The 26,013-nt window shown below is 49.6% G+C and overlaps 2 protein-coding genes across 4 annotated transcripts in view; both read right to left on the bottom strand.

The window, feature by feature from the left end:
• Positions 1–24,757, bottom strand: MYCBPAP (MYCBP associated protein). 3 transcript variants are annotated; one of them, XM_019494334.2, is made up of 21 exons: positions 24,668–24,757; positions 22,772–22,803; positions 17,842–22,394; positions 11,698–11,825; positions 10,929–11,088; positions 10,639–10,745; positions 9,960–10,143; positions 9,466–9,581; positions 8,781–8,931; positions 8,292–8,407; positions 7,298–7,413; positions 6,679–6,790; positions 6,091–6,280; positions 5,386–5,573; positions 4,663–4,809; positions 4,196–4,468; positions 2,617–2,738; positions 1,823–1,938; positions 762–895; positions 367–546; positions 1–159 (listed from the first exon to the last, which is right to left on the bottom strand). In XM_019494334.2, exons 3-21 carry the CDS (start codon positions 17,966–17,968, stop codon positions 70–72), a joined length of 2,757 nt encoding a protein of 918 aa, XP_019349879.2. In that variant the 5' UTR covers positions 17,969–22,394; positions 22,772–22,803; positions 24,668–24,757; the 3' UTR covers positions 1–69. The 3 variants fall into 3 exon arrangements, with proteins under 3 accessions (XP_019349879.2, XP_019349880.2, XP_006258706.3); XM_019494335.2 differs by lacking the exon at positions 22,772–22,803; XM_006258644.4 differs by lacking the exon at positions 24,668–24,757 and having other exon boundaries at positions 6,679–6,787; positions 22,772–22,860.
• Positions 22,419–26,013, bottom strand: part of RSAD1 (radical S-adenosyl methionine domain containing 1) — a 6,633-nt gene continuing 3,038 nt past the window's right edge. The window contains exons 8-9 of the mRNA XM_014601778.3: positions 25,047–25,150; positions 22,419–24,957 (exon numbers count right to left, since the gene is read on the bottom strand). Of these exons, the coding sequence (XP_014457264.2) occupies positions 24,852–24,957; positions 25,047–25,150 (210 nt within the window). The 3' untranslated portion in view covers positions 22,419–24,851. The remainder of the gene's footprint in view (positions 24,958–25,046; positions 25,151–26,013) is intronic.

A 26,013-nucleotide genomic window follows, 5' to 3' on the forward strand; every position in this document is an offset into this window, starting at 1 on the left:
TCAGTATAAACATGGACATTTATTCCTTTAAAGAGAACATCAGTAATGTTTTTTTAGAAAGAAAATGTGTCAATCTCCTGCTTCCAGGCATCCTTTTTTTGGTAGCTCCTCCATTAGAGAAGCCATGGTGCTCACCATTGAACCTAGTAGGCTGTACACCTAAAAAAGAAAACAAAGACAACAACCTTTGCAATGAAACTCTGCAAAGAAATCTTGTCCATCTGGCCAAATGCTCATTTCTCTATTTAGCTTCATTTGAAGCTTATAAGCAGAGGGGATGGGCCAAAATGAAAGCAACTAGGGAGACATGACCAAAAAAGGGGATGGAAAGAGAAAGAGAATAGGTAAGGGGCTGGCCAAACTCACTCCAACATAAAGCTTTTCATGGTATTTCTCAAGTACGGTGGGGTCCACTTGTTCCTGGCGAGGTAGTGCGTGCTCTGAATCAACAGTGTCCACTGGTAAGATCAGTTCTTTCACCTCCCGTACAAAACTGGAAGTTTTTAATCTTTTATCCCCTTTTAATTTCCTGCTGTTTGGCCTCTCCTGCTCACAGAAAGAAAAGTCAAAGGAGGAATCACAGACCTCTAAAGGGCAAAGCAAGCTGCATATGAAAAATGGCAGCTCTTTCATAGAGAGAAGGAATCAGGTCTTCGCCTGAACATGGTGGTACACAACCTCAAAGTGCACATCCTTGTGATGGCTTGTGTAGTCTTCCAGGACCTAGTTCTTCAATTTCCATGGTGCACCCTACTACATACCTCTTTATCTTTTCCTGTTAACTTGGCTGTTCCTTTTTTCTCCTCTTTTTCCTTCCCACCAGCTGTCTTCTTCTCGTCTTTCAAATAGATTTTCCGCTCCTCCTTTCCTCCTTTTACAATTTGCTTTGAGTCCACTGCAAAGCAAACAATTCCAATAATGCTAGGGCAGTGCTTCCATACCCTGTACAAAGTCACATATCCAGGGCATCTCGGCAGTCTAAATGCAATGCACCACAATGTACCTTCCCTTTCCAGCTCCCTGAGGCTTAAGGACAGAACAAGTGATAGATATGTCACATAAAATCAATAATGTCATAGCACTGTAAAACTGCAGAGTTGGAAGGGGCCTCGTGGATCATGCAGCCCAACCCTCTGCACAAATGCAGGATGCATTATTCCTAAATCGGGGGTGCTGAAACCTTGGCCTGTGGGCTAGATCCAGCCCCCAGAGCCACGTCACCCGGGCCATAGGGCACCCCATGGAGAACCCCACAGGTTGTGACTCTGTGGGCTAGGCTGGTGCAGGATCCAATCCCAGTGTGCCCAGTGCACAGGGGTGGCATGGAGCTCCATCCCTGCATGTGGGGGTGGCGCAGGGCCCGGGGCCCTATCCTAGTGCATGGGGGCCACCAAGACACAGGGCCCAATCCAGGCATGTAGGCCTGATCCTGGTGCATGGGGTCCAATTCAGCCCGAAGACCAGGCCCTTGGGGCCAAAAGGCTGAGCACCACTGTCCTAAACATTCCCTGTCAAATGCTATTCCAGCCTCTAAGGTAATGTGACATTATTAGCATTAATAATGCCAAAACCCTACGAGGATTGTCATCCCACTAAGCCAACAGGTGCTATCCCTTTCTGACACCAGAACAGCATCAGTAATTTTTCTCACACATTCTATCACAATGGGCTCAAAAGGGAAATTGCTCAAAAAGACACATCAGGTAAAGTTCAGTAAAGCTTCCTGATGCTAAATGGTACTGAAATCCATTTATGATCTTCCAAGGCACAGGAGCTCTTGTTGCAAGGCCTTCTAGGCTGCTGTGCTAAGATGCTAAGGTACCTGTTTCCTCTGGAACGATTTCTACATAAGGGTCCTTCTCGGGCATGCCCAGCAGCGATCTCAGCATCAGAGAGTGGCTCACCAGACCATCAATTGCTTCGCGCCACAGCTGAAGACTGAGACAAAGGTATCAGGATTAGCCCTGGACAGAAGATGTGAGGGACAGCAATTGTATGCACCTTGGCATAGACGGACAAGGGTAACGAGGGGTTTCGTTTCCCCTCCTGTGTTGTTCTGCCCCAAAACGATGAATGTGAGCGCTTTGCTACTAAACAAGAGCTATTGCAGGTTATTAAAACACAAGGCCTGACAACATAAAGTTTTACTGTGAAATTAGATCCCTTCTTCTTCCAGACACATCCACTTTGGTGAATCAGTGTAGATCAGACTCATACATATCTGGAAGCTGCTGCCTTCTTTTGTCAGGAATGTTTCTACTTGTTGCCCAGACAAGTCTCAGCTGGCACCGATATCCGGGATGGAGACTTTAGGCAGGCCTCAGGAGGTCCTCATAAATGTAAACCAGGACTTTGGCAGCAAACTGTCCTGGAGAACAGGGATCTCTGGCATTCCCCAATGTGCAAGAGATCAGTGCTCTGATTTCTACCAAGAGTAAAATGGCATCTAGCACTTGGACAGCTGCTCTACCTCAACTTAAAAAAAAAAAAAAAGACTGCTGGAGATAGTTATCTGATCCCTAGATGGAATAAATATGAAATCTCTTTTTGGAGTTGGCCAGAGCAACTGCTTAAATGAGGGTGTCTGTAAGGCTTTTCTCTGTGATGGTAACCTACCACATTTGGTAGAGGAGATCTGACTGAGCTGGCTTCTGTTCCATACAAAGCTCCAATGCTGCCTTATTGAGTTGTGCCAGGGCCGCTTCTCGCTGGTCCTCTGTAGGGATTGACTGGATAGCCTGGTGGGATAAAAAGCAAAGCAAGCAACTCCTCAGCTCAAGACACAAGCAGTCCTAGAGGCCTAGAAGGAGTTTTCTGGTGATCTAAAACGGGGATCAAAAGTATGAAAGCATGTATCCAGTGCACCTATATTGACAGAACCCAAGCTGATGAATCTGCCTATTTAATATACACTCTAGTAATTCGCTGTTGGAAAGCTAGACCTAGGCTGATAACATAGACAAATGCAGGGTGCTGCACCTTGGGAGAAGGAATCCACAGCGTGCATACAGGCTGGGGAGTTCCCTTCTTGAAAGCATAGATCAGAGTCATTATTGACTCCAAGATGAACATGAGCCGCCAATGCCGAACCGCAGCCAGCAAGGCCAGCCATACCTTGTCGTGCATCCAAAGGTGCATCTCAAGCCAGTCCAGAGAAGTGATACTCCCCCTCTATGTGACTTTGGTCAGGCCGCAGTTGGAGTACTACATCCAGTTCTGGATGCCGCACTTCAAAAGGGATGTGGCCAGCCTGGAGAGGGTTCAGAGGAGGGCCACCCGCTTGGTGAGAGGGCAGCAGGACAGGCCCTGCGAGGAGAGACTGAAGGACCTGAACCTGTTCAGCCTCAGCAAGAGGAGGCTGAGGGGGGACCTGGTGGCTGCCTACAAGCTCATCATGGGAGATCAACAGCGAATAGGCAGAGCCCTTTTCTCCCCAGCACCACCTGGGGTGACAAGGAGCAATGGTAATAAGCTGTTGGAGAATAGGTTTAGGGTAGAGATCAGGAGGCAATATTTTACCGTTAGGGTGGCCAAAATCTGGAACCAACTTCCCAGGGAAGTGGTCCTCGCCCCTATCTTGGGCAAATTCAAGAGAAGGTTGGACGATCACCTGTCTGGGGTCTTGTGAACCCAGCATTCATTCTTGCCTGCGGCAGGGGGTCAGGGTAGATGATCTGTTCAGGTCCCTCCTGACCCTGGCTACTATGAAACTATGAAGCTGGGCCTGCTAGAGACCAGGCTGGCACTGCAGCAGCAGTGTGGATTTTGGCCATGCTCTGTTGTGATGTCTAGACCCCCCTAATCCTGCACTGGAAAAAGAGAAGTCTCTGAGCAGAAGGAGCCACGAAGAAGCCATAAGGGCTTTATCACACTTCTACCCTACATCTACTCATCCCAGGATTTGGAATAAGGGCTTTTCCTTCCCACTAAAAGATTTAGCTTTCCAGCAGCAAATTACTAGAGTGAATATTAAATAGGCAGATTTGTTTTTAAACGATGACGCCATGCCCACAAAAGTCTCCCTTGGAAACATCTTGGGAGCGGCCAGTCGAGCTGAAGGATGATCCATTCCGAGCTCGGTTCTCTACGACACGCAATGAGTCACCCCTTACTCACAGCCATGATGTCACAATCAAACCCGGCAACAGCAACGCTGCCTCATCACAACAGGATCAGAGCCCAGGGAGGTCAGCACCTGCTTAAAATCCTTGAAGGAAAAGTTCCAGTTGGACTGGGTCGGTTCCTCATCTGCCACGGGAGCTGGCTGATGGGTGAGCTCCTCAATAACACTCTTCCGGCGAGTAACCTTCAGGGTGCTCTGACAACCCGAGATTTCCTTCTGGCTGGACAGCTCCTGCATGGCGCTCTTCTGCTGAGAGATTTCGTCCTCCTCCGACGGTGGGGGAACACTTGTGGATTGACTCCACAGCGCTTGGAGGTCCTTCACCACTTGGTGTTGATAGTGCAGCTTTGAGAGCAGGAGAGGAAAACGGAGGGAGGTGTCAAGACTCTTTTTGCAAATTAGGATTTGGTGATTAAAACCAACACATTATCTCCTTCCAACCTCTGACTTAGAAGCCTTGAGATGCATCAACCCTCTCATAGACCCTGGAAATTGAATTCCCCAGGACATCAGCCAAGATACCCTATAGCCGATCTCACCCCTGGATTCTTCCTGTGGAACAAATCTTCTTCGGTGAGGTAAGTGTTCACTGGAGATGGGATTTGCTCTGGCGTCCGAATTCGATCAAGCAGCTCTTTCAGGTTCTCCTCCACGATAAGGGCCATTTCTCGCTTGGCCAGATCAGCCTGGAGCGTCAAGGCAAACACAAGAGAGAGTTGAGTCCCTGATTCACACACACACGCATAGCTAAATTCACAGACACGCTACTTTAAAAGCACAGCCGCAGCCAGAGACATACAAGTACACACATTTGCGCTGTTATTTATGACGGCCATTAAAATGATCATAAAAATATCCGGATTTTAAAAATAATGGTGTAATTTTCAAACTCTTCTGCAATTGATTGATGTGCTATAGATAACTATGCTTCAGCCACACCAATAAAGAATGAATGTCAAAAAGGAAAAAAAAAAGAGAAAGCATTTTTTTTAAAGAAAAAATGGGGAGCAAGGAAAGTTATATAAGGCAGACACGATCAGATTTTATACAGGTGGCCTGAAAATGGATTTTGGTGCCATGTGGAATCCCTCCTGCACCTGGATTTAGAAACCCTGTGTAACCAGGTGTATTATATGCAAAAATAATCACCTCACCTGCAGCCCTCATCTCCTGAAAATAAAAAGAGGGCAGCCCCCAGGCCATCCTGTACTCTGTGCTTACACACTTCATTCAAGGTTCACATTCACACACCACACTGTTACCTTCACTTCCTCCCTTAGGCCAGCCAGTTTGTCCTGGTACACAGCAATACCCCACAGGGATACCTTCAGCAGAGCCCCTCCTAATAATTCAGGGCACGTGCCAAACTCCCAAGACTCACTGAAGACCCCTGCTTTCTCTGACTTGAAGAAGAAGGAAAAGTGTCTAGTTTCCCCAGGCAGAATCACACCTAAAACAACAAAGCAAACCCATCAGGCACTTGTCGACAAGAGTGCCCTTGGCCAGATGCATCCCTGTCCTGACACTTCACAGATCTGCTCATTTCCTGGTCTTTGCTAGCTTTCAGCTGGAGATCATACTTCCTCTCAACTTACTTCCAGATTAATTCCTCCCTGTTAGGCTGCTGAATGGAGTTTTATCTCCATACTGAAAGCTGTAATTTTACCTGGAGCCCAGTACTCATCTCAGGGTCTAGCTGCCATTTATCTATCAGGAAATGACAGGGGCCAGACATGCTGCACATCCACCGTCTGAGGACTCGCAGACTTTTCTTGGAGTCCCCTTGAATGGGAGCTGTCCCCATAGTGTCTGATCTGGAGGCCCGAGGCAGCCTTCTAAGGCAAATTACAAATACGCTTGCTCCAACCTTGGTCTGGATTCACATCCTCATGAAACCCTTGAACAGAGTCCACCTCGCATGACTGCGCTGGCATTGTTGAGTTTTAAGAGACATGCATCTCACCTACCCGGTCTGGTGTTGAAGTAGAAACGTGGTATCCCTTTCATCTTGGTTTCTTCGAAGATGACCTTCTGGGGCAGTCTCCGCCAATCATACCAGATGGCAGCTGTGCCATCATTGCTCATGGTCAGGTAGGATTCAACCTTCTCTCCTGCCAGAACTTCAAAGGTGAGCCGGGCAGCAATGCCAACTTCATCCTATGGGGACAAGGAAGAGCCAAAGATGACAGTCTCTTCATACTGATTAGCATTGCCTTGTCTTAGTGATACCTAGAGAGGAACTTAAACTACTGGAGGGATCCTAACAGAACATGCTGCGAGGCAGGCACCAAGTTTCATAGAGAAGCATGGCTGGAAGGGACCTCAAAGTCACAGTATAAGGAGGAGGGCTGGGAGATTCAGCTGATAAACCTGAAGAGAGCTCTTCTGGCTTTGTTCGCAACCCCTCCAGGCAAGCACAGTTTTAGCAGCCACTCGGTACCCTTCAGAATAACTCCCGAGCCACGTGGGAGAGGAGCTGCACTCACTGTGCAGCTGTGACTTGGGAAGCAAAGCAAGTTCAGCCTCACCATACTACAAAGCAAGTGCCAGTTTACTTTGTGAGAGGTGCTGCCGCTGATCCAGCGAGCGGGCTGTCCACAGAAATTCAAAGACGGACCGAACACGGGTTCTGGAACCACATCTGGATAATCTTCTAAGGGGTCTCTGCTGAACAGAGAAACAGTTCATGTCTGCTTGGGTTTGTGCAAGCCAGGTCCAAGGCATTCAGGAACAGAAGGGTGGTTCTCAAGGGACACATTAACAAAGAAATAATGATCTAATTCACTCTTTTCTGGGTTCACTCCCGATTAACCAGTTCATCTGTGGGGTTCTCAGGGGCCAACAGACTGAAAATGAATCAGAGTCCCTCTCACTACAGACAGTGCCTTTGGACTGCTGTTTCCAGGAATGAGGCTGCCATGATCTCTACTAAGAAGCAGCAGGATAGCATTCCTGACGACGACAAGCAATCAGGACTCATGGTAGAGGTGATATCTTTTAGTAGACCAACTAGATTTTGAAGAGGACAAGGTCCTGCCTCAGTCCTGAGGACACAGGATGGAACGGAGGCAAAATCCACCAAAGACTGGAGCAAAGGTAAGGCCCATGGATGGACTGGGAAACAGGGTATGACCAAAGAGCCAAAATCTATTGTCACTATCGAACGGTACTTACGGACTCTCCGGCTTTTCAGAGGCAACCTCTTTATCTTTCTCACTGGGTGGGAAAGGCTGTGCTGAGACAGAAGTGAAAGGCTCCCCTTTACCAATCACTTCCAGTCCATCTAGGTCCTTGGCAAAAATGCAATTGGCAGAAAGAGAGGGGAAAGGTCGGTTAATTTTTCTTCTTACATAAAAATCAGATCCAAGATGTAGGTGCAAGCAAGGTGAAATGCAGGCACCTGCACCCGAACTACAGTCTAAACCACTCTCAGGTGCTGCCTAACCCCAGCTGTGCCTTAACTCCACAAGTGCCTCAGTCTTTGGCTTGAAAGTTTTCCTAGGTGCACACAGTTGTGCACACGCAAAGCTCCCAGTCATAGCAGGGCTGAAGAGCCCAGCACATGAAAGAAACCAGGCGTTTCTTTGCCTCAGGCCCCTGATCCTTGATCCACTCTGCAGTTTCAGAGCACACCTAACACATCAGGTGACAGGATCAAACTCCCCAAAAAACACAGGTGTGACACCTGCTTTCTTCCAACATGCAGTGGAAAGGGAAGGTGCTGGTGTCCCCTACTTATCCAAGCCTAGTGGCTGGAATGATTACCTATGAAGTGGGAGACCCAAGCTCAATTCACTTCTTCCTCTGCCTGAAGTGATTCAAGCCCACATCTCCCACCTCCTGGACAACACCCCAATCACCAGGCTGCAGGCTATTGTGGGACAGGGTCATTCTCCACCCCCACCCCTGCTGAAGTTAGGAAGAAAAGATTTCAACATCCACAGGACCAGAAGGAAAGAGCCAGGAGGAACACACCTGTAGGCTTTGTGGGGCCTAATTTTCAGGCACCCAAGTTTTTTCTCAGAGACCCCAAGTTCCAGGTCAAGTTATGCTAGACTGTTACAGCCTTCAGCATGGAAGAGGCAATGCGCAATGCGCTGCCTTAGCAGTGGTGGTAACAGTGCACAGTACACTGCCACAGTGCTGAGGACAGGGCCCTTTGTCTTACCGGCTGATTAAAATCCAGCTCTTCCAGGAGAGATTTGAGCTCCTGTCTTCGATGCTTCAGGAAAAGACTTTTGTCCCAGGTGAGACGGAACGGGGGCTCCTTTGGTGGCTGGGAACCTATGGCATCACCCAGACAGGGGCTCAATAGTTGAGTTAACTCACTCCCTGAGCTTTGATCATGCAATGCTCCGAATATCCCTGGACAACATCTCTGAGGAACACACGGCCTCATCAGTGTGACCATTGTCATAGCAGTGTCCAGCCCATGTTAACGAGGACTACAGCAGTGTAGCCTTTTATACACAGTACATCCTTCTATGTGACGACTGGATGTCCAAAAGAGTGTAACCAGCTTCGCCAGGCAAGGCCCTGCCACTAGCAGTGTGAGCCTCTTCCCAGCAGCTTAAACCAGTGGAAGGTTATTTAATCTCTGCTGCTCTGCACCCCTTTCCCTCTACGCTTTGGCTCTGCTGGGGGGACGTTCCCTCACCTGTCTCCATCCAGATAGTCCGAGGTTTCCCGATGTGAGTAACTGGCTCTGGGTAGCCACGTTCCTTCTGGGTCAACGTCAGGGTCAGGCCAGTGAGCTCATCTCCGATATACGTGGACTGGTTCCAGAACTCACTTCCTACGCGGTAGCCCTAGGGAGGAAAACAAAGGTCACAATGACGGATACTTTCAGGCAAGAAAAACTCATCTGTCGATCTCACAGGCATGGGGAGCTAAACATTAGGCAACTTCTCCTATGGCTCAGAAGAATACTTAGGAAGCTTTTCATAGGCAAGCAGAACAAGCAGCGTTTCTAGGTGGTTACCATCAAAGACAAAAAAATCTCTTACTTTTCACTGTGTTACCTGTGATGACCCCTCCTCAACCCAAATGACATAACAACTAATTGAAGGATCAAGTGATACTAATGTGAAAAATTTGCATCAGTGTGGATATACTGTTAGTCCCATACATGTCTGGTAGATGCTACGAGGCCAACATTTTAAACCCAAATTATGCTTCTTTTTAAAATAACAGAGAGCTCCACAATTCATCGAGGACCTGCAGTGGATCAGTAAGCGTCTTCAACACTAGGTCCAATTCTTCATGGTACTAACACCTTAGCCCAACTGACCCCCTTTCTCAAGAAGCAAATAGTCTGGACTCTGCAGAAGTGAGATGCTCACCTTCCCAGGATGGAGAGCAGGGAGGCAGCGGTCAATGAGGGAACGCTCTTCCTGGACTCTTCTGAAATCGTCTGAGAGATTCATCAGCAGCTCATCCGCTGGTTTCTGAAGCAGCACTTAAATACAAACGCAATGGAGTCATCTCCGCTCCTAACCACAGTCCCAAAACATCAGCCTCACTTCTTCCAGCTACATCCATTCCCAACACTCATTTTTACTGTAACCTCCTTCCAGACGGCACCACTCCTCTGCCTCACTCCTGCCACCACCCACGACTATATAACCCACCAAGTCAGCATCCCCAGAGCGAGAATGCCCCGACCCACCTTAAATAGGTGAAGCTCTGAAAATGTGTATGTAATTTCATAGCACAGAATTACACAAATTAGCTAGGCCTTAATCTTCCAGGGACAATAATAACTTACTGCAATGGTGTCTGTATCTCCCATGCCCACATGAGGTTCACACAACAAGCCTGCCCCAGCGTTACTCACTACACAGAGATTTCTGCTGCTTCTTCCTGAGGGCCATATTGCGATGCCAGTTCTGGAGAGCCTTATGCTGTGACGGTGGAGTCCAGTCAAACTTTTTCCTCTTCCCTCCCCCTTGTTTCTCTCTGTACTTCTCTAAAGCTGCCATTGTAACATCTAGGTGGGAATCATCAATCAGTTCAGCTACCTGGACAGAAAATAAAAGGCTATAAACAGCACCTCCAGCCGTGAACAGCCATCACAATAGTAAATGGGGCAAAGAAAAAGAGTGCATTGGATTGCCACTGTATTTATTCCACCGTATCTGGATGGAAGAGAGGCCTGGCCTGCACAACACCATACGCAAGCAACTGTATAACTGGGCATCAGTAATGGTGCCGTTGCATCACCAGCTTCTCCCAGTGGCTACTCGGCCTGGATGCTCTCGATAGAAGTGCATATGCAACTGGGGTCTGAAACTGCAATGGCTTTTTCTGTGGTGCTCTCCTCCCTACGGGACTTGCTAGACCTGCTGCAGCAGTACCTATAAAGGCAAATAGTTTGCAATGCAGCTGGGCAAACCATGTCCTAGGCCCAACAGGTACCTGAAGCACACCAATTTAAATCAAAAGTGGCTGCACTCGCCATGCTGTCTGGAACAGCATTAGTGTACAGCAGCACATTCATCATTTTACAAACCCACCTGAACATCTCCCCTAGCCAAGGCTTCTTTCTTGAACTCCTGAAGACTTCCTAAGATGCTGTGCGGAAGAATCTGTTCACAGCTACCAGCAAACTGTCCTCCTGGCCCTGCAGCAATGGGAGACAGATTAGAGCCATTAGAACTGGGTGCGAGACCACAAGACACCTCTCACCTCTTTGTAATGGGTAGAAACAATAGCCGAGACTACACAGTTGTAAGATTTATTTCTGAACTGCAAGCAGTTTTAGGAAGACCGGGTGTGAAAGGTAAGAGGTGAAGTTTAACCTTACCAGAATAAGTCAGTGGTTTCTTGGACTCTTCAGCATCAGCAGGATAAGCTACAAGGAGATGGGTTTTCTTCCCAACTTCTTCAGGCCGATGTCTTCGAATGAGGAATGTTTTAGTAATAGGAGTCTTCTCCTCTGCTTGGGGATGCTGGGGAGTGTGGAGCTATAGAAATAGGACAGAGACCCCCACTGAGACTAAGTGGGGTGCTTGACCCATCTCCACCCTTCTAATTCTGCTGGGAATTGGATATGGGAGAGAGGACTTCCTCACGATCCAATAAAGTCCTGACTCCGCATTTTAGCTCCTCCTTGTAAAGGCATGGACCAAAGCACTAAAGACATCAGATTAGGTGAAGTCTGACCTACCCTGACTGCAGTCCTGATGGGGCTGGGAAGGACCTCAGGGGGAGGAATTCCCAGCTCAGCAGCAGGTGCGACCTCTTGTAGGGTCTGGCTTGGGTTTTAGGAGGGGAAAATAGTATTTTTTCAAATATGTGGAATTCTTAAATATTAGGAGTGTGATCCCAAACAGGCCAGATGGTTCATTCTGACATCTGGAAGAGGTTATTCTGTAATCCTCTGCTTTTGGGATTTGGTCTTGATGAGTTGACACCAGAAGTAGGACAGGGCCACAGGGAACAAATGCAGGGCTCCTGTAGCTTGTTTCTACCCAAATAAATGGTACAGGACCCCCTGTCTATCCAGAGTAAAAGGGAAGCTTCACTGAAGACAGCTGCTCCCACCAACAGAGGACATCAAGCTTTGCACTCACCTTCTCCAGGTCTTCCACCTTAATTGCCAGAGCCTGGATTTCATCTCCTTGCAGGACAGAGATGACAGGCTCAGGCTCCTCTTGGATCGGTGGGGAAGGCTGATCAAATGTTCTGGCCTTCTTCTTATCTGAAACACAAATACCAGGAAGGACAGTGACTTCTGCTCCTGGCCCAACAAGAATGTCCTGAAGTCAGAAGTGGTCTTCAAAATACATGGAAAACTAAAATTCAGCATCTCCTGTGCTGAGCATATCTTAACTGTCTGAGAACCCAGGGAAAAGGAGAGGTTAATCACCTTGTCTCCTTTCAGCTGGTTTAGGCATAAGGAGGGAAATTTTTAGGAAGCCTCTTTTCAGCACTTACCAAAATGGAATGAAAAAAAAAAAAGAAACTCACTGCAAAATGAAAAGGGAAAAAAGGAAACATTCATGTGGAAACTCAAACATTGCATTAGGGCTCCTCAGAGCGCAGCTGGGTGTACAAAACAGCAAGGCTTCTAAAATATTTATGAAGGTGACTTTTTGCCACTCACAAATGTACATTATTCATCACAACCTTGCTCACGAAAACAGACGGCCTTCCACTTCTGCCCCGAGCTAGGGGCTCCCTCGCTGCCATCTGTGCGCTCCCCAGTGTTGTGTCTATTCGGTCCCTCTGCTCCTTCTAAAGCAGTGATTCTCAGCAAGGGTGCCACAGCACCCCAGGGTGCCTTGAGATCATTTCAAGGGCGCTTCAGGATGCTGCGCAATGTTAGTACTGTTAGGTGTACAAACATGATTATAAGGTAAACCCAAAGATTTCAAACAGGGCAATAAAAACGCTCTGAGCTGCTACGAGCTGTCGGAGTTCTCCACAACAGAAGAACCGCTCTAGTCTTTTTCTGTCGTCAAAACCCTAAAGGGTTGGGGGCGCAGGTGGTGTTCTCATCAATCCTCCCAGTCTTGGGCTATGGGGTGAGGAGGGAGAGGAGGATCCAGGTAGTCAACCAAAGACTGCGGCACTGGCGTCGTTGGGAAGGCTTCGGCTTCCATGATCACAGTCCACTCTTTGGTGAGAGAGGCAGCGAGCTGCTGGGAAGGGACGGCCTCCACCTCTCTCCACTGGGGAGGAGGCTCTTCTCAGCCAAACTGGCTGACCTGCTCCACCGGGCTTTAAACTAAGCCTGCCGGGGGATGGAGGGACTACTGCCACTGCTGGCCCGCTGAGCAACCCTTGCAAAGCCAGCAGGTCAAGTCATTTAAGGGTGCCCACCCCTGCCCCAGCCTTGCAACAAACTGTAGACAGGGCAAGGGTCCCCAAGGGGACACTTGTGTGCCTATACACACATGCTGGGAGCCTGGGGAATAAACAGGAGGAACTTGTCCTCTTGCTAAAGGCAAATAAATACGATGTCATAGGGATAACGGAGACCTGGTGGGACTCCACCCATGAGTGGACCATGGGTATAGACACCTATACCCTGTACAGGAGGGATCGAGTGGACAAAAGGGGCGGGGGCGTAGCTCTCTATGTCAAGGAAAGCTGTGCATCCCTGCAAGCCAATGTTGGCACCCACGGTGGATGACTTGAGACCCTCTGGGTTAAAATCCATGGGGAACACATCACAAGGGATACTATAGTGGGGGTCTACTACAGACCCCCTTCCCAGGGTCAAGACCTTGTCCAGGAATTTGCCAGGGAATTGGCTGAGGCCACGCACTTCCGATGTGTGGTTGTCATGGGAGACTTTAACTACCCAGACATCTCGTGGGAGGAGCGCTCAGCCAAATCCAAGCGGTCACAAAGCTTCCTATCATGCGTGGATGACCTCTACCTGATGCAGGAAGTCTACGGGCCAACGAGAGGTAAAGCGCTGCTCGACCTGGTACTAGCAACCAGGGACGACCTAATCAGTGACCTAACGATCGAAGGGACGCTGGGTAACAGTGATCACCAGCTGATCACCTTCACCATCTGACATAAAGCTGGCAAGTCACTCAGTAATACAGAAGTCCTCGACTTCAGGAAAGCTGACTTCGACAAGCTAAGGAGGCTTGTCAGGGAGGCCCTCAAGGGTCACAACCCAAGTGGGAGGGGAGTCCAGGACAAGTGGTTGCTCCTAAAGGGAGCAATCCTGGATGCACAAGCAAAGTCCATCCCATCTCGGAGGAAAGGCAGCAAAAGGGCACAGCAGCCCCCTTGGCCCTCCAGGGAACTAGCGGACCTCCCGAGTCTTAAAAGGAAGACCTACAAAGGATGGAGGACTGGAACCACCACCAAGGAGGAATGCTCTGCTCTGGTCCGGACCTGCAGGGAGCAAACCAGGAAAGCCAAGGCTGTGACTGAACTCCAGCTAGCTACAAATATCAAGGACAATAAAAAGTCCTTTTTTTAGATATGTGGGGAGCAGAAGCAAGGGCAACATTGGACCCCTGCTAAACCAAAAGGGAGAACTGACAACTGATGCCCAGGAAAAAGCCAACTTGCTAAACGGGTACTTTGCGTCAGTCTTTCACAAGTCCCATGGGATGCCCCTGCCCACTGTGGGTCAGGGAGGCCTGAGTGAGGGAGACTCCTTGCCCTCCATCGAAGCTGACCTTGTGAATGAACAAGTCAGCTGGCCCTGATGGTTTACACCCACGGGTACTCAAGGAGCTGGCAAGCATCGTAGCTTAGCCCCTGGCACGGATCTCCGAGAGCGCCCTGGTGCTCTGGTGTAGCGCCCGAAGACTGGAAGAAGGCCAATGTGGTGCCTATCTTCAAGAAAGGGAGGAAAGTGGACCCGGCAAACTACAGGCCCATCAGTCTGACCTCTATCCCAGGGAAGGTCTTGGAAAAGCTTATCAAAGAGGCCATTCTTAACAGACTGGCTGACAGCAACATCCTGAGGGATAGCCAGCACAGGTTTGTTGCAGGTAGGTCTAGCTTAACCAATCTCATTTCCTTTTATGACCAGGTGACCTATCACCTGGACAAGGGGGAAGAGATTGATGTCATATATCTTGACTTCAAAAAGGCCTTCGATCTGGTATCCCATGATCACCTCTTGGCAAAACTGGCAAACTGTGGCCTCAGCCTCACCACAATCCGCTGGCTGGGGAACTGGCTCCGTGGTTGGACCCAGAGGGTGGTGGTTGATGAAAGGCAATCGTCATGGTGCCCTGTGACCAGTGGGGTCCCTCAAGGCTCTGTCCTAGGGGCTATTTTGTTCAACCTCTTCATTAATGATATGGACATTGGTGTCAGAAGAGGACTGGCCAAGTTTGCTGACAACACCAAACTTTGGGGTAAAACATCCACACCTGAGGACAGGAGGGTGATCCAGGCTGACCTTGACAGGCTCAGGAAATGGGTGGATGAGAACCTGATGGTGTTTAACACTGAAAAATGCAAGGTTCTCCACCTTGGGAGGAAAAACCTGCAGCATGTTTATAGGCTCGGCAGTGCTACGCTGGCTAGTAGTATGGATGAAAGGGACTTGGGGGTCAGGATTGACCACAAGATGAACATGAGCCTGCAATGCGATGTTGCAGCTAGTAAAGCGAGCAAAACACTGGCTTGCATCCATAGATAGTTCTCAAGCAAATCCCAGGACGTCATTCTCCCGTTGTACTCGGCCTTGATGAGGCCGCAGCTAGAGTATTGCATCCAGTTTTGGGCTCCACAATTCAAAAAGGATGTGGAGAAGCTTGAGAGAGTGCAGAGGAGAGCCACATGCATGATCAGAGGTCAGGAAAACAGACCTTATGACGAGAGGCTGAAAGCCATGAGACTCTTCAGCCTGGAAAAGTGCAGGCTCAGGGGTGATCTGGTGGCCACCTATAAGTCTATCAGGAGTGCTCACCAGGAACGTTTGCTCACCAGAGCGCCCTAAGGGATGACAAGGTCAAACGGTCGCAAACTCCTCCATGACCGTTTCAGGCTGGACATAAGGAAGAACTTCTTTACTGTCTAAGCCCCCAAGGTCTAGAATAGACTGCCACCGGAGGCGGTTCAAGCACCTACTTTGAATGCCTTTAAGAGATATTTGGATGTTTATCTTGCTGGGATCCTATGATCCCTGCTGCCTTCCTGCCCCTGGGGCAGGGGCTGGACTCGATGATCCTCTGGGGTCCCTTCCAGCCCTAATGTCTATGAATCTATGAATCAAAAAATGAGTCAAAACTAAGAGCTGGCACTTTCTGAGGGGTGCCTTGAGACTCATGAGGGCACCCCAAGTCTGAAAAGGTTGAGAACCGCTGCTCTCAGTTGTCATGGCAGGGACCCTCTTGTTCTCAGGCGTCTGCATAGACCTACTGCAGCAATGCCTTGACCTCTAACTGGGACCCCTATGTGCCATTCAAATAACAAACGTTCATTATAAAATGATCTCCTCTTCACTGTATTCAAAGAAACGGACTTCTTTCTGACCAGGACAACGAGTAGGAGAGCCAGACTGTGCTTCCTCATTCTGACACAGTCAATTAGCAGTTTTCTCCTGGTCCCTTAAAAAAAAAAATGTCAAAAAATTCTGACTTTGTGCCCCAGCACCCTTATGAGAGCCCCTGATAATTGCATTTAATATGTGTTTTAAAACCATGAGGGAGCACTGCGTTTCACAGAAGCAACTTTGGCCAGCCTCAAAGGCTGTCATTGGCATTTGGGACTCATTTGCTTCAAGGGTCTACTATTTTTCCGGAAAAATGGATCACGTGACGCTTTGATCCACGTGCCGAGTGATGGCAGGGCCAGCCAATGTGCCCAGCTGTTTTTGCAGGCTCACTTAGCCCCGTGCTCCTTAGCTGTTAAGTTGCCCATTGAAAACGTTCAAGCGCGCTGAACCACACGCCCCATCAACTGCGCAGGGGCAGGTGCTGCATCAGAAACATCCTGCTTCCCCGTTTGAAGAAACCACCTGGTCATTGTGGACCACGCAGAGGGTGGGGTGGGGTAATCTTTTCTTGGAGCCTCAAAAGGCAGGAGATCAGCTGGAACCACTGGCTGTCACAGCCATATGGGGTTGTTGGTTGTAGCCGTGGTGGCCTAAGGACATAAGCAGAAAAAGTTCTTTGTGTAGATGGGATGTCTTTTATTCGACCAACTAAATAGTTGGAAAAATTGTTCTTTGCAAGCTTTCGGGCACAAACGTCCTTCTTCAGGCATAGGGAGTCTGTTATATCATTATGAAATTCAGATGCCCCCACTTTTTCTTCCCGAAGAGTCCCACATGAACAAGTCTCACGTGTTCCTACACCTGGACACACGCCAGCAATGTGAAATCCATGTGCACACCTTGAATACTATGCCCAGTTCTGGATCTCACTCCTAGAAAAAAAGAGGAGAACTAGAGAGGGGACAGAGAAGGGCAATAAGGATGATTAGAGGTATGGAGGGGTTTCCATATGAGGAGAGACTAAGGAAGCTAGGCTTGTTCAGCTGAGAAAAGAGATGCTCAAGGGGGGGCATGATAAGGCTTTACAAAATACTAAATGACAAAGAGATAGTAAATTGGGATTTACTATTGACTCTCTCTCACCATACAAGAACTAGGGGTCACTAGGAGGCTGTACATTTAAAACTCACAAAAATAACTTCTTTTTCATCCACTGAGTCATGAAAGTGTGCAAGAGGCAAGGATTTCTCGGGGTGATCTCTGTCATTAGACCCATCACGGCTACAATGTCACTCTTACACTACCATAATTAAAGTGTGGAGCTCATTGCCAAAAGAGACAGAGGAAACTGAGAGTTCAGCCAGATTCACTGCTTGGAGGAAAGGGACAGCGGTGGCTGATGAGCACAGCAGCGAGGGGCTCCGTCTCTGCACCAGGACTTCCAATACCTGAAACTGCTGGAGGCTGCAAGGGGGAGAGGGGCAGTGGGGGAAAAAACCCTCGTCAGAGCCAGTTCGCTCTCGCTTTCAGCATCCGCTCTCTGCCCCGATGCGACGCAGGAGACTGGGCAAGGTGGACCGATGGCCTGACCCACCCAACAGCAGTTCTCGTGAGGCTCCACTGGAAGCCAGTGCAGCGCTGCTTGCAACGGGAGGCTCCCTGCCTATGTCGTGGCAGCGATGATGCCAATGCCCCAGGCTGTATCCCGCTGCAGCTGGACCCCCCAGCCCTGCCGGGACCCTCTGCCCCCCCTTAGCAGAGCCCCACAGCAGGGCTCGAGCCCCCTCCCTACCCGGAGGGGTTTTGGTGCGCGGGTCCTTCTTGCTCCCCTTGCTGATGGTGTCAGACACAGAGATGATGGACGGGACCTTGCGGGCAAGTCGAGCCTCCTTCTTCAGGGCCTGCAGCGACGGTTGCATCCTGCCCAGCGCAGGCAAGCAGGCAGGCTGGCGCTACCCGTCTCCATGGAAACCCCTCCGTCTCTAGCAACACAGCCTCTGGGCGCCGGGAGAGGCGAGTTCCAGGACTGCTGCACGTCCCTGTCCCTGTCCCTGTCCCGGGGAGGTGGCTCACCGCCAGCCCCAGGCAGCTGAGACGCAACCGGGGCACCAAGAGGCACCGTGCCCTCCAGCCCTTCTGTGCCAGGGGCTGCTGACCCCCTCCCCAAAAGCCTGGCCCTGCGCCAACAGGCCTGCTCAGCTCGCAATGCAGCACTGGGTCCTGGGAGAGGCCCTCTCCTTGCTCTGCTCGCCCTTTGCTCTCAAGCAGATCTTGGGCCAAGAGGGACCGCTGCTTGCAGAGACTTGTCATCTCTCCCAGATGAGCCTCACCGCCCTCGTCAGAAAGATCTGCTCGGGTCATGCCGAAGTGTGGCATAAGGGGACCACGGCCTGGCAGGGCCGCACCCCGCATTAGGGAGACCAGCTAGGAGTCCCGAGAGCTGATCAGCCTTGCTTCCCTTTTTAGAGCAGTCCTTGATGGTACAAAAGAGCGCAGCCCCCTCATGCTCACGTAGATCCCTTCCTAGCCCCCTATCTCCCTCTGCACAACCCACAGAAGTAGAGGATGGCCACTGCTCCACGCTGAGGGACTAAGGAGATATCAAGTGTTGTGCAAGCAAAATGATGTGCCAGCCATTTCATTAATTCCTAGTATCCTCCTCTGCTATTTGTCTTGTCCTTCCGATTTCCTCCCTCGCTGCCTTTTTGAAACACCGTATCACAAGTTTGCTGGATGAGAGCTTTGTATGATGCCTGGTTTTCTTTCAGCACCGTTAGCCGCCGAAATGACAAGTGCTTTCATTTGCTGCTCTTGTCACAGTGGTTGTGTCTTGCAGCTCTAGAGATGCGAAGCGGAGGCAAGGAAGCAATCTGATCGCAGTGATCTTGGCAGGTGCTGATCATGTGTCGCGGAGGGTCCTGCGCTAATTAGCTTGATTGCAGTGCTCCTAGGAGCAGGCATCACGTCTGTCAGGCTGGAGTCCAGCATCTTCCACATGAAGTTAGTAACTGAAAAATGCTCAGAAACCCACGTGATGGAGCTTAGCTCAATAAAATAATACCCCAACACTAACGACTTCCCTGCTCCAAACCTGGCCTCAGCCCGGCAAGGCCTGATGCTGTCAGACTGAGTTAACTGCATTTGAAAAGAGCAAGTGCTACAGAGGCGCTCCGAGATGGAAACGCCTTCAGGGTATCGGGAGCTTCTACAATGCCAGCGCCACGTGGATACAGGAACATTTCCTGTCCACCTGGATGATGCTGATGAGGCATGAACACAGAAGCAGCCACAGTACAGAAAACCAGCTACAACCCCCCATTTCATCCAAGAGTAGATGTGGACGGTGGCTGGAGACCACCTACTTCCAAGTGCCCACATGCAACGGGCTGCATGAAAGAAGTGCTGGGGTGGTTACTCCTTTTCCACCATGGGAGGAATGCTGCCAGGGGGCCAGGCCGGATGCCCCTGCAACCACTTGTATTAGCAAAGACAGGACAGGTCGAGGCCAAGGCAAGTCCTAGCAAGAAGCTTGCGGCTCACACCACAGACATCTGCGTTTCATGCTATGCACCCATCAGCCTGGAGAAGAGCTGCTTTGGCAGCTTGCTTGAAACCCAAAGCCCACGGCTATTTTGAATGAAGTGGACGGCATCCACTTCCGGTTTTAGCTCAGTGGTGCAGGCCAGGGTGAGTGTGTTCCCAACATGCAGCAGGTGCGTTTGCAGACACGGGGGGTTTCCTCTCACCTGCACCAGCCAGCGTTGATAAATATGACAAGAGACTGGCACCAACAATCATTTTTCTTCCAATTCTGATCCCTTCATCACTCAGGAGCCCCAAGTGACACCACGACTGCCTTCAAGAGACCCCCAACTTTCTTACTGCCATTGACTCAACGCATCTAGGTGAAGAGGAGGCCTTTTCAATCTGGCATCTCCCTATGCATAAAGCTTCCCATTGCCACGGACACAGACCACTGAGGCTACTTCTCTACAACACGCCGAGGACATTCCACACCCCTGTCCTAAACCCCCAAAAGAGCAGATTCGGGGTTTTCCTGGATTCTGCTAAAAAGGGAAAGGGGAGATTTTTGGTGGCAGAACTGAGAGGAATTCCCAGATATTCACCTAAAAAATGTCTCACGGGCTCAGGTTGGCAACCTGACACACCAAGGCACATGGGTGTATGCAGGGCTGGAAGCGGGTGGCTAAGCTCAGGCAGTCTCATCTTAACCCGTTAGACACCAATTTAGGAAACCTCACCCTGACATGAGCTCTCCTCTTCCCAGCACAACCCTATTACATGCAGGGGACCCTTTCTGAATGACCCTCAGCTATTCCCAGAATGGCACACAGCCACTACCAAAGGACATGGGGGACTCTTCTTATCAAGGTTGACTACAATATCCCTGCCTCCAGCTGGGACCAAGGAGGAAGAGAACATGAGTCATGGTTTCCTCAGCCCTGGGGAAATTTAATCACGCGTTTCACCTGGATGGCAGGTAAACATGCCAGTCCTTCAGGAAGTAGAAATGGGGGCCCTTCCTAATTAGTGGGGATGGGCCGGTGTTGATGTTTTAACTCACGTGAAATTACTAGTTATTAGCCTGTAATTCTTGATACAATCAGGATATGGCAATGAGGGAAAATTGAGCTTCACTGCATTCCATTCAGCTGTCTTATTTCCCCCCCCCCTCCCCTGTCCTTGTGAGACTGTGCTCACCCTATGTGCTTTTTTTCCTAGGCCTCTCTGAACTGCATGAGTATTATTACCTGCAAATGATATATAGATATGGAGAGAATGAGGTATGGTGAGGCTGTGTGTACAAAAGGACCTCTCAGCTTGCGGTTTTCTCTACCCAACAGGCAACACTGCCTTGTGCAATAACTGCAATGAACTGGAACGTACCTGGTTGACAGCGAATATTATTAAAAGCCCTTAATAGCCCTAAAGGTGCTTTCCATATGCCATCGATTTGGAGTTATGCCTGGTTGACACTGGGTAAGTGAAAGGAAAGACCCAAGCTCCCAGGACATTTCAGTCTCTGAGCATCTCCTACAAAGGACTCTCTTGTCCTCTTCAAACCTTCCTTATAGCTCATTGCCATCCATGTGAACCCTTCTATTGATCTGGATGGACTCTGGCCCGGGCCCTGGATAGGAATTCAGACTAGTCAGACATTAATAGGCATTTCCTGCAGCCAGACATAGGGTAGATGTGAATGTCATCTTATTGAAAGTAACTCTGATGCTTTTACAGCAGACATTAATCATCCAGCGAGCCAAACACCGTGCTTGGTTCAAAGGGATACAACGCAAATGTTTAAGTAGCCTGCATTGACTGTAGATTTCCTTTGTACTTGTTTCTTCTTGAAGGCTCCAGAAGAAAGGTCTTCCCTCTTCTCCAGCTTTTCCCCACTAATTTTGGCCCATGGTCTACTCTGACTGGTGCCCAAAGCCAGTGGGGCGATGTAAGCATCACCGAAGGCACAATTTGGCCATTGGCATAGTGCGCTGGTTCTCAACCTTTTCAGACTCAAGGCACTCCTCCTAACTTAAGCCCCCTCCATAACTATTGTGAATTAAGCAGTACCCGGTTTTAAAAACCTCACTCAGTTATTGCAGCATTTACCTCCTTGGAAAGGCCCAAACTATGGTGGTGCAAAAGCATCCAGGCAGGGAGAGCCTGGACCTGTGCTTATCTGTTCACTTCCTCACACCTCTCTTATCTCCTCCAAGTTTACTATACCCTTCAAAGGATCTCAAGACACCTTGGTTAAGAAATCACTCTCCTTTCCTCACGTAGCCAAACGGAGCTGCATTTGGAAAATTTTGTTCTTGCTTTCCCCAGTCATAATGAAGATGAAGGGAACTTACCTGATTTTGCTAATGTTTTGGTTTATTCTCCTATAGCCCTAGAGATCCCACCAGACCTTCTTGGCCTCTTCAGAACCCAGCAAGATAAAGCCACCTTTTGGTGTTGGGCCTGAATGAGTCAAAGGCCAAGAGGCAAGACCAGCAAGCCATGACGTTTGCTTATGAGGAAATTTGATTTTGCCTAACTCTACACCAATGAGTAACAAGCAGCTGTTGACCACTGATTACACATTTCCTTTTGCCCACCCTTGTTCCATCATGTCTCCTAATACTGTAAAAGCTTCTCAAGGCATGCTATGTGTATATACAGCCCCTATTACAATGGGCCCTGAACTGGGAGGTGCAGGTGCCAGGCATCAGTGTAATATAAATTAAGAAGTGTTTGGGGCTTTATTTTGGTCCAATCAGTCAGAAATAGACTTTTAGTCACTCCAAGTAGGGAATAGTAGCCCTGGCATTGCAGCTGAAGCTGGAAAAAAAAGAAGTGCAAAGGTTACTGAAATGCAGATCTGTATTTAGCAATGCAAAATATTTACAAGTGTCCTGGCCCACGGTTTACTCATACACTGACATAGGACAGGACCTCAGCTCACATGGATGCACTTGCAAGCAGAGATCATTACTCATTGGCCATAACAATGAGGGTGTCAGACGCATGTTGAAGTCCTCAAGTGTCTCTCATATCACTAATTAAAATTCTAACTGCAGCTTGTGCAATGCAATTTGTAGGCCAATCTCATGTTGACACCACTCAGTACACCAGGCAACCTCTTGCTGTTGCACTGCAGGACTCCCGTCTTTGGGTCTCATGGTCCAAACTCCCCACCCCTGCTGTCGGTAACTCACCTTCTCCTCCCCAAGGCTGATGCCATCCTACCCTGCAACATGAAGGGGAGGTACATGTAAGCTGTGGAAGCTTTTGATGCGACGCTACAACTACTGCTCCTTCTGTCCATCTCTGCTAGGACACAGAGATGGAGCTAATGTGAGAACCCCAGCTTCCCAAATCTCTCCATCCAAAGCAGATGCTAAGACCCTGGACCAGGCAATGGCTACTTCTCACTGCTGAATGGCTGATGCCTTCACTCACAGCTGCTCCCCTCCCACTATGAAATCATGCAGAGAGCCCTCACGTGTGAAAGACTCTGCAACATCCAGAACCTGCTCTGCACTGCACTGCCCTGTGCTTTCTGCTGCCCTCTTCACATTCAGGGAGCTCATAACAAAAAAACCTGTTCAGCAAAACAATTCAGGTGAAGATTTTAAGTGATTATTGTCTGATTGAACAACTGTCACCAGGGCTTGAAAGCCGTTATCTACACTGGACTCCAAATATTGATTTTAGAGCTAAACTGTAATTACTGTTTCAGATGCAAACGCAGCCTGAGCTCTCAGACTCACAGAAGTACACTTTTGTGCTTAAGAAGCTTGCCTAAAAATCTCTCTGAAGCATGCAGTTAGTCCAATAAAAGATAGCACACCCCAAAATATCCTTGCCTCCAGCATAATTCCATAGACTATCACAGCTACCCCACCACTCCATCGCTACCACAACCAGATTAATATCAAGAACAACTAGCTGGTTAAAGTGTCAAGATAACTTTGGACTCATTAAATTTCACAATCCAAATGACTGGTTACAGCTGCACATAACAAGGGGCTGCACGAGCAAGTCACTCCATGTTGGATGCACACCTGAAGAAGCTCCCAACAGCTGTTCCTTCATAAAGCGTGGAAGGGAAGCCCAGCTCCTGCGTAGTAATATCAGCCCTTGCTTCGGTTTCAAAGGGAAGTGATCTCGCAGAAGTCAGGCAGAAGCTATGTGATCCAGTAGATATTGCACTGAGCTGGTCTCTGCTGGACTCAGCCAATGTTGGGCCTATCTACCCCTTCACCCAGGCATGGCATGTTGGCAAACTGGGGTACCCTGCCCCTGCCCAAGCTCTACAGATATATTCTATGGATTATATAAAAGTAGATGGCAAGCGTTCTGTCGGTAAAAGTGGACAGAGCCCCCTCCGGACATGGTCAGTGCAGCAGTGCATCCCCTGGGAAGGTGACCAATATCCATATGCAATCTGCATGGTAGAGGATGGGGGCTTCACGGTGTGCACTCCTTGGAGGTAGGATCTGCCTCTTCCCAGCTCGCCGGGGTAGTGGGAGATGGGTCTCTGCAATTCCTGCCACCTACCTGCGGCTCTAGCACTCACGGCAGCAAGAACAATAAAAGGAGATGAGGTAGACACTAAGCCCTGCTTCTGAACTGGGCTGGAAGTATCAACACTGGAGTCCCAAGGCCAAGCATATTGAAAGTTGTGCCAGCAAACCCTTCGCACACTCTGGTATAACAGAGCAAAGGGAAAGTCTGATCCAAACAAAAACCCAGCAGCCACAAAGCTAACCCCAGGCAGGGAGCGAGACATCCCCTTTTGGGGGGTGATCCCCTTCTGGGGAGCTGTGGGTGCAAAGTCTCTCTAAGGAGTTTTGCTAGGGCAGGATTTGTGCTGCCCCTTACTGCCCTCTGCTGGAGTGAGGCTGCCTGCACAGTGCAGGACCTCCCTCCCTCATGTTTTTGTAACTGCAGAAGCCATGCTTGAGTTTTCTTTGCATTCGTTCTAAAGTTAAAATGTACTTCACCCGTTTTATTCTCCATAGCACTTAGCACACAGGGTGCTTAGAAAGCAAAGAACTGGTGTCTTCTCTGCTCTGCATAGATGCAACATCTCCCAGAGGGGCCCTTACCCTGGGATCCAGTACGGTAACAGCCAAGATCTCTCCAGATGCTTAGGGATTAAGTGCTCCCTCTGAAATGCCTTTCAGATTGGAGGCAAGATCTATCCATGTTCCAGTTCCCCAGGTGGACAGAATCCATGAGCGGCTTGTCTGCATGTGCCAAGACAAGCCCCTGCCTCCTGGCAGGGAGCTATCAGGTAGGAGATACCCTGTCTGCCCAGGTCTGCTGGAGCTGGTTGAGAAGAGTTGGTAGCAGAGAATCCAGCACAGCCAAACCTGTCCAAGAGCATCTTAGTCCCCTGAGAAGAAAGCAGGACAGGGATCAGTCTCACCCACCAGCAAACAAAGCCCCTCTGTGCACACCCGCGCTCTCCAGGCTGTGCCTCACCTGTGGTCCAAAAGCAGGAAGCCCTGGTCCTCCAGCTCCTTCACTTCTTCCGAGGCTCCAAATGCATCCCACAGGCTCAGGCTGGGAGCAAACTGCAGCCAGTGCTGGGGGGCAGCACATAGAGAAGCCCACTAAATACGGGGTAAGTTTCGTTGGAGGGTAGGAAGAAAGCCTCCCTCAGAGGCCTGGGTCCTCCCTGAGCTGGTTCCCCTTCTGCAGAGTCAGGCACAGCCTGGAGATGGGTGCAGCAGAGCTGGACACAGGCATGGGCAAACCAGGCAGCTGTCCAGACAGAAAGGGGGCCTGACACTGGTCATTTTTTTCCCCTGTTGTCTGATTATCATCATCTCTGGTGAAGCGGGGCCGATACTAAAAGTTTACCTAGAATCCTGGCAGCCCCGGGTGCAGGACTGGCAGGCAGGCTCAGGATGCAGAGAGAGCAACCAGCTACATACGTAGCTACTCATTCAGTAGTTGACCTGTTTGCACCTCCGGCAGCTGGCTCCAGAAGAGCAGCACGGGGTTTATGGGACTGAGCTGTGCCCATTAAAGAAAGAAGGCTGGATAAAAGCCCCTCAGGCTTCCACAGCCTGCAGTCCTGAGAAGTGTCTGCATGGCCCAGTGAGTAACACACCTACCCCAATGGACCAGGACTGAACAGTCAGTGGAGTCTGAACTCCCCTACTCCTCTCCCAGCCCCTAAAGTCAAGTTGGCACCAAGGCTGGATGGCACCAGACAAGGTCCCTACATACCAGGACTCTGGTGTATTGCCCAGGCAGACCCTGTCATGCCAGGCAGCAGGGTTGTATTACTGAGTACACTCTTATTTCAGGAAGCTACTAAACCAAGATGCCCTCTGCCCCCTCAAGACCTTAGGATACCTCATGACAACGCTTAGAGGAAGGGATGGCTCAGGAATCCCGACCAGCAAACAATGTCTAACAAGAGCCCCAATAAAACTGGCTG

Source organism: Alligator mississippiensis, chromosome 8 (assembly GCF_030867095.1).
Source record: "Alligator mississippiensis isolate rAllMis1 chromosome 8, rAllMis1, whole genome shotgun sequence".
Lineage (NCBI taxonomy): Eukaryota > Metazoa > Chordata > Crocodylia > Alligatoridae > Alligator > Alligator mississippiensis.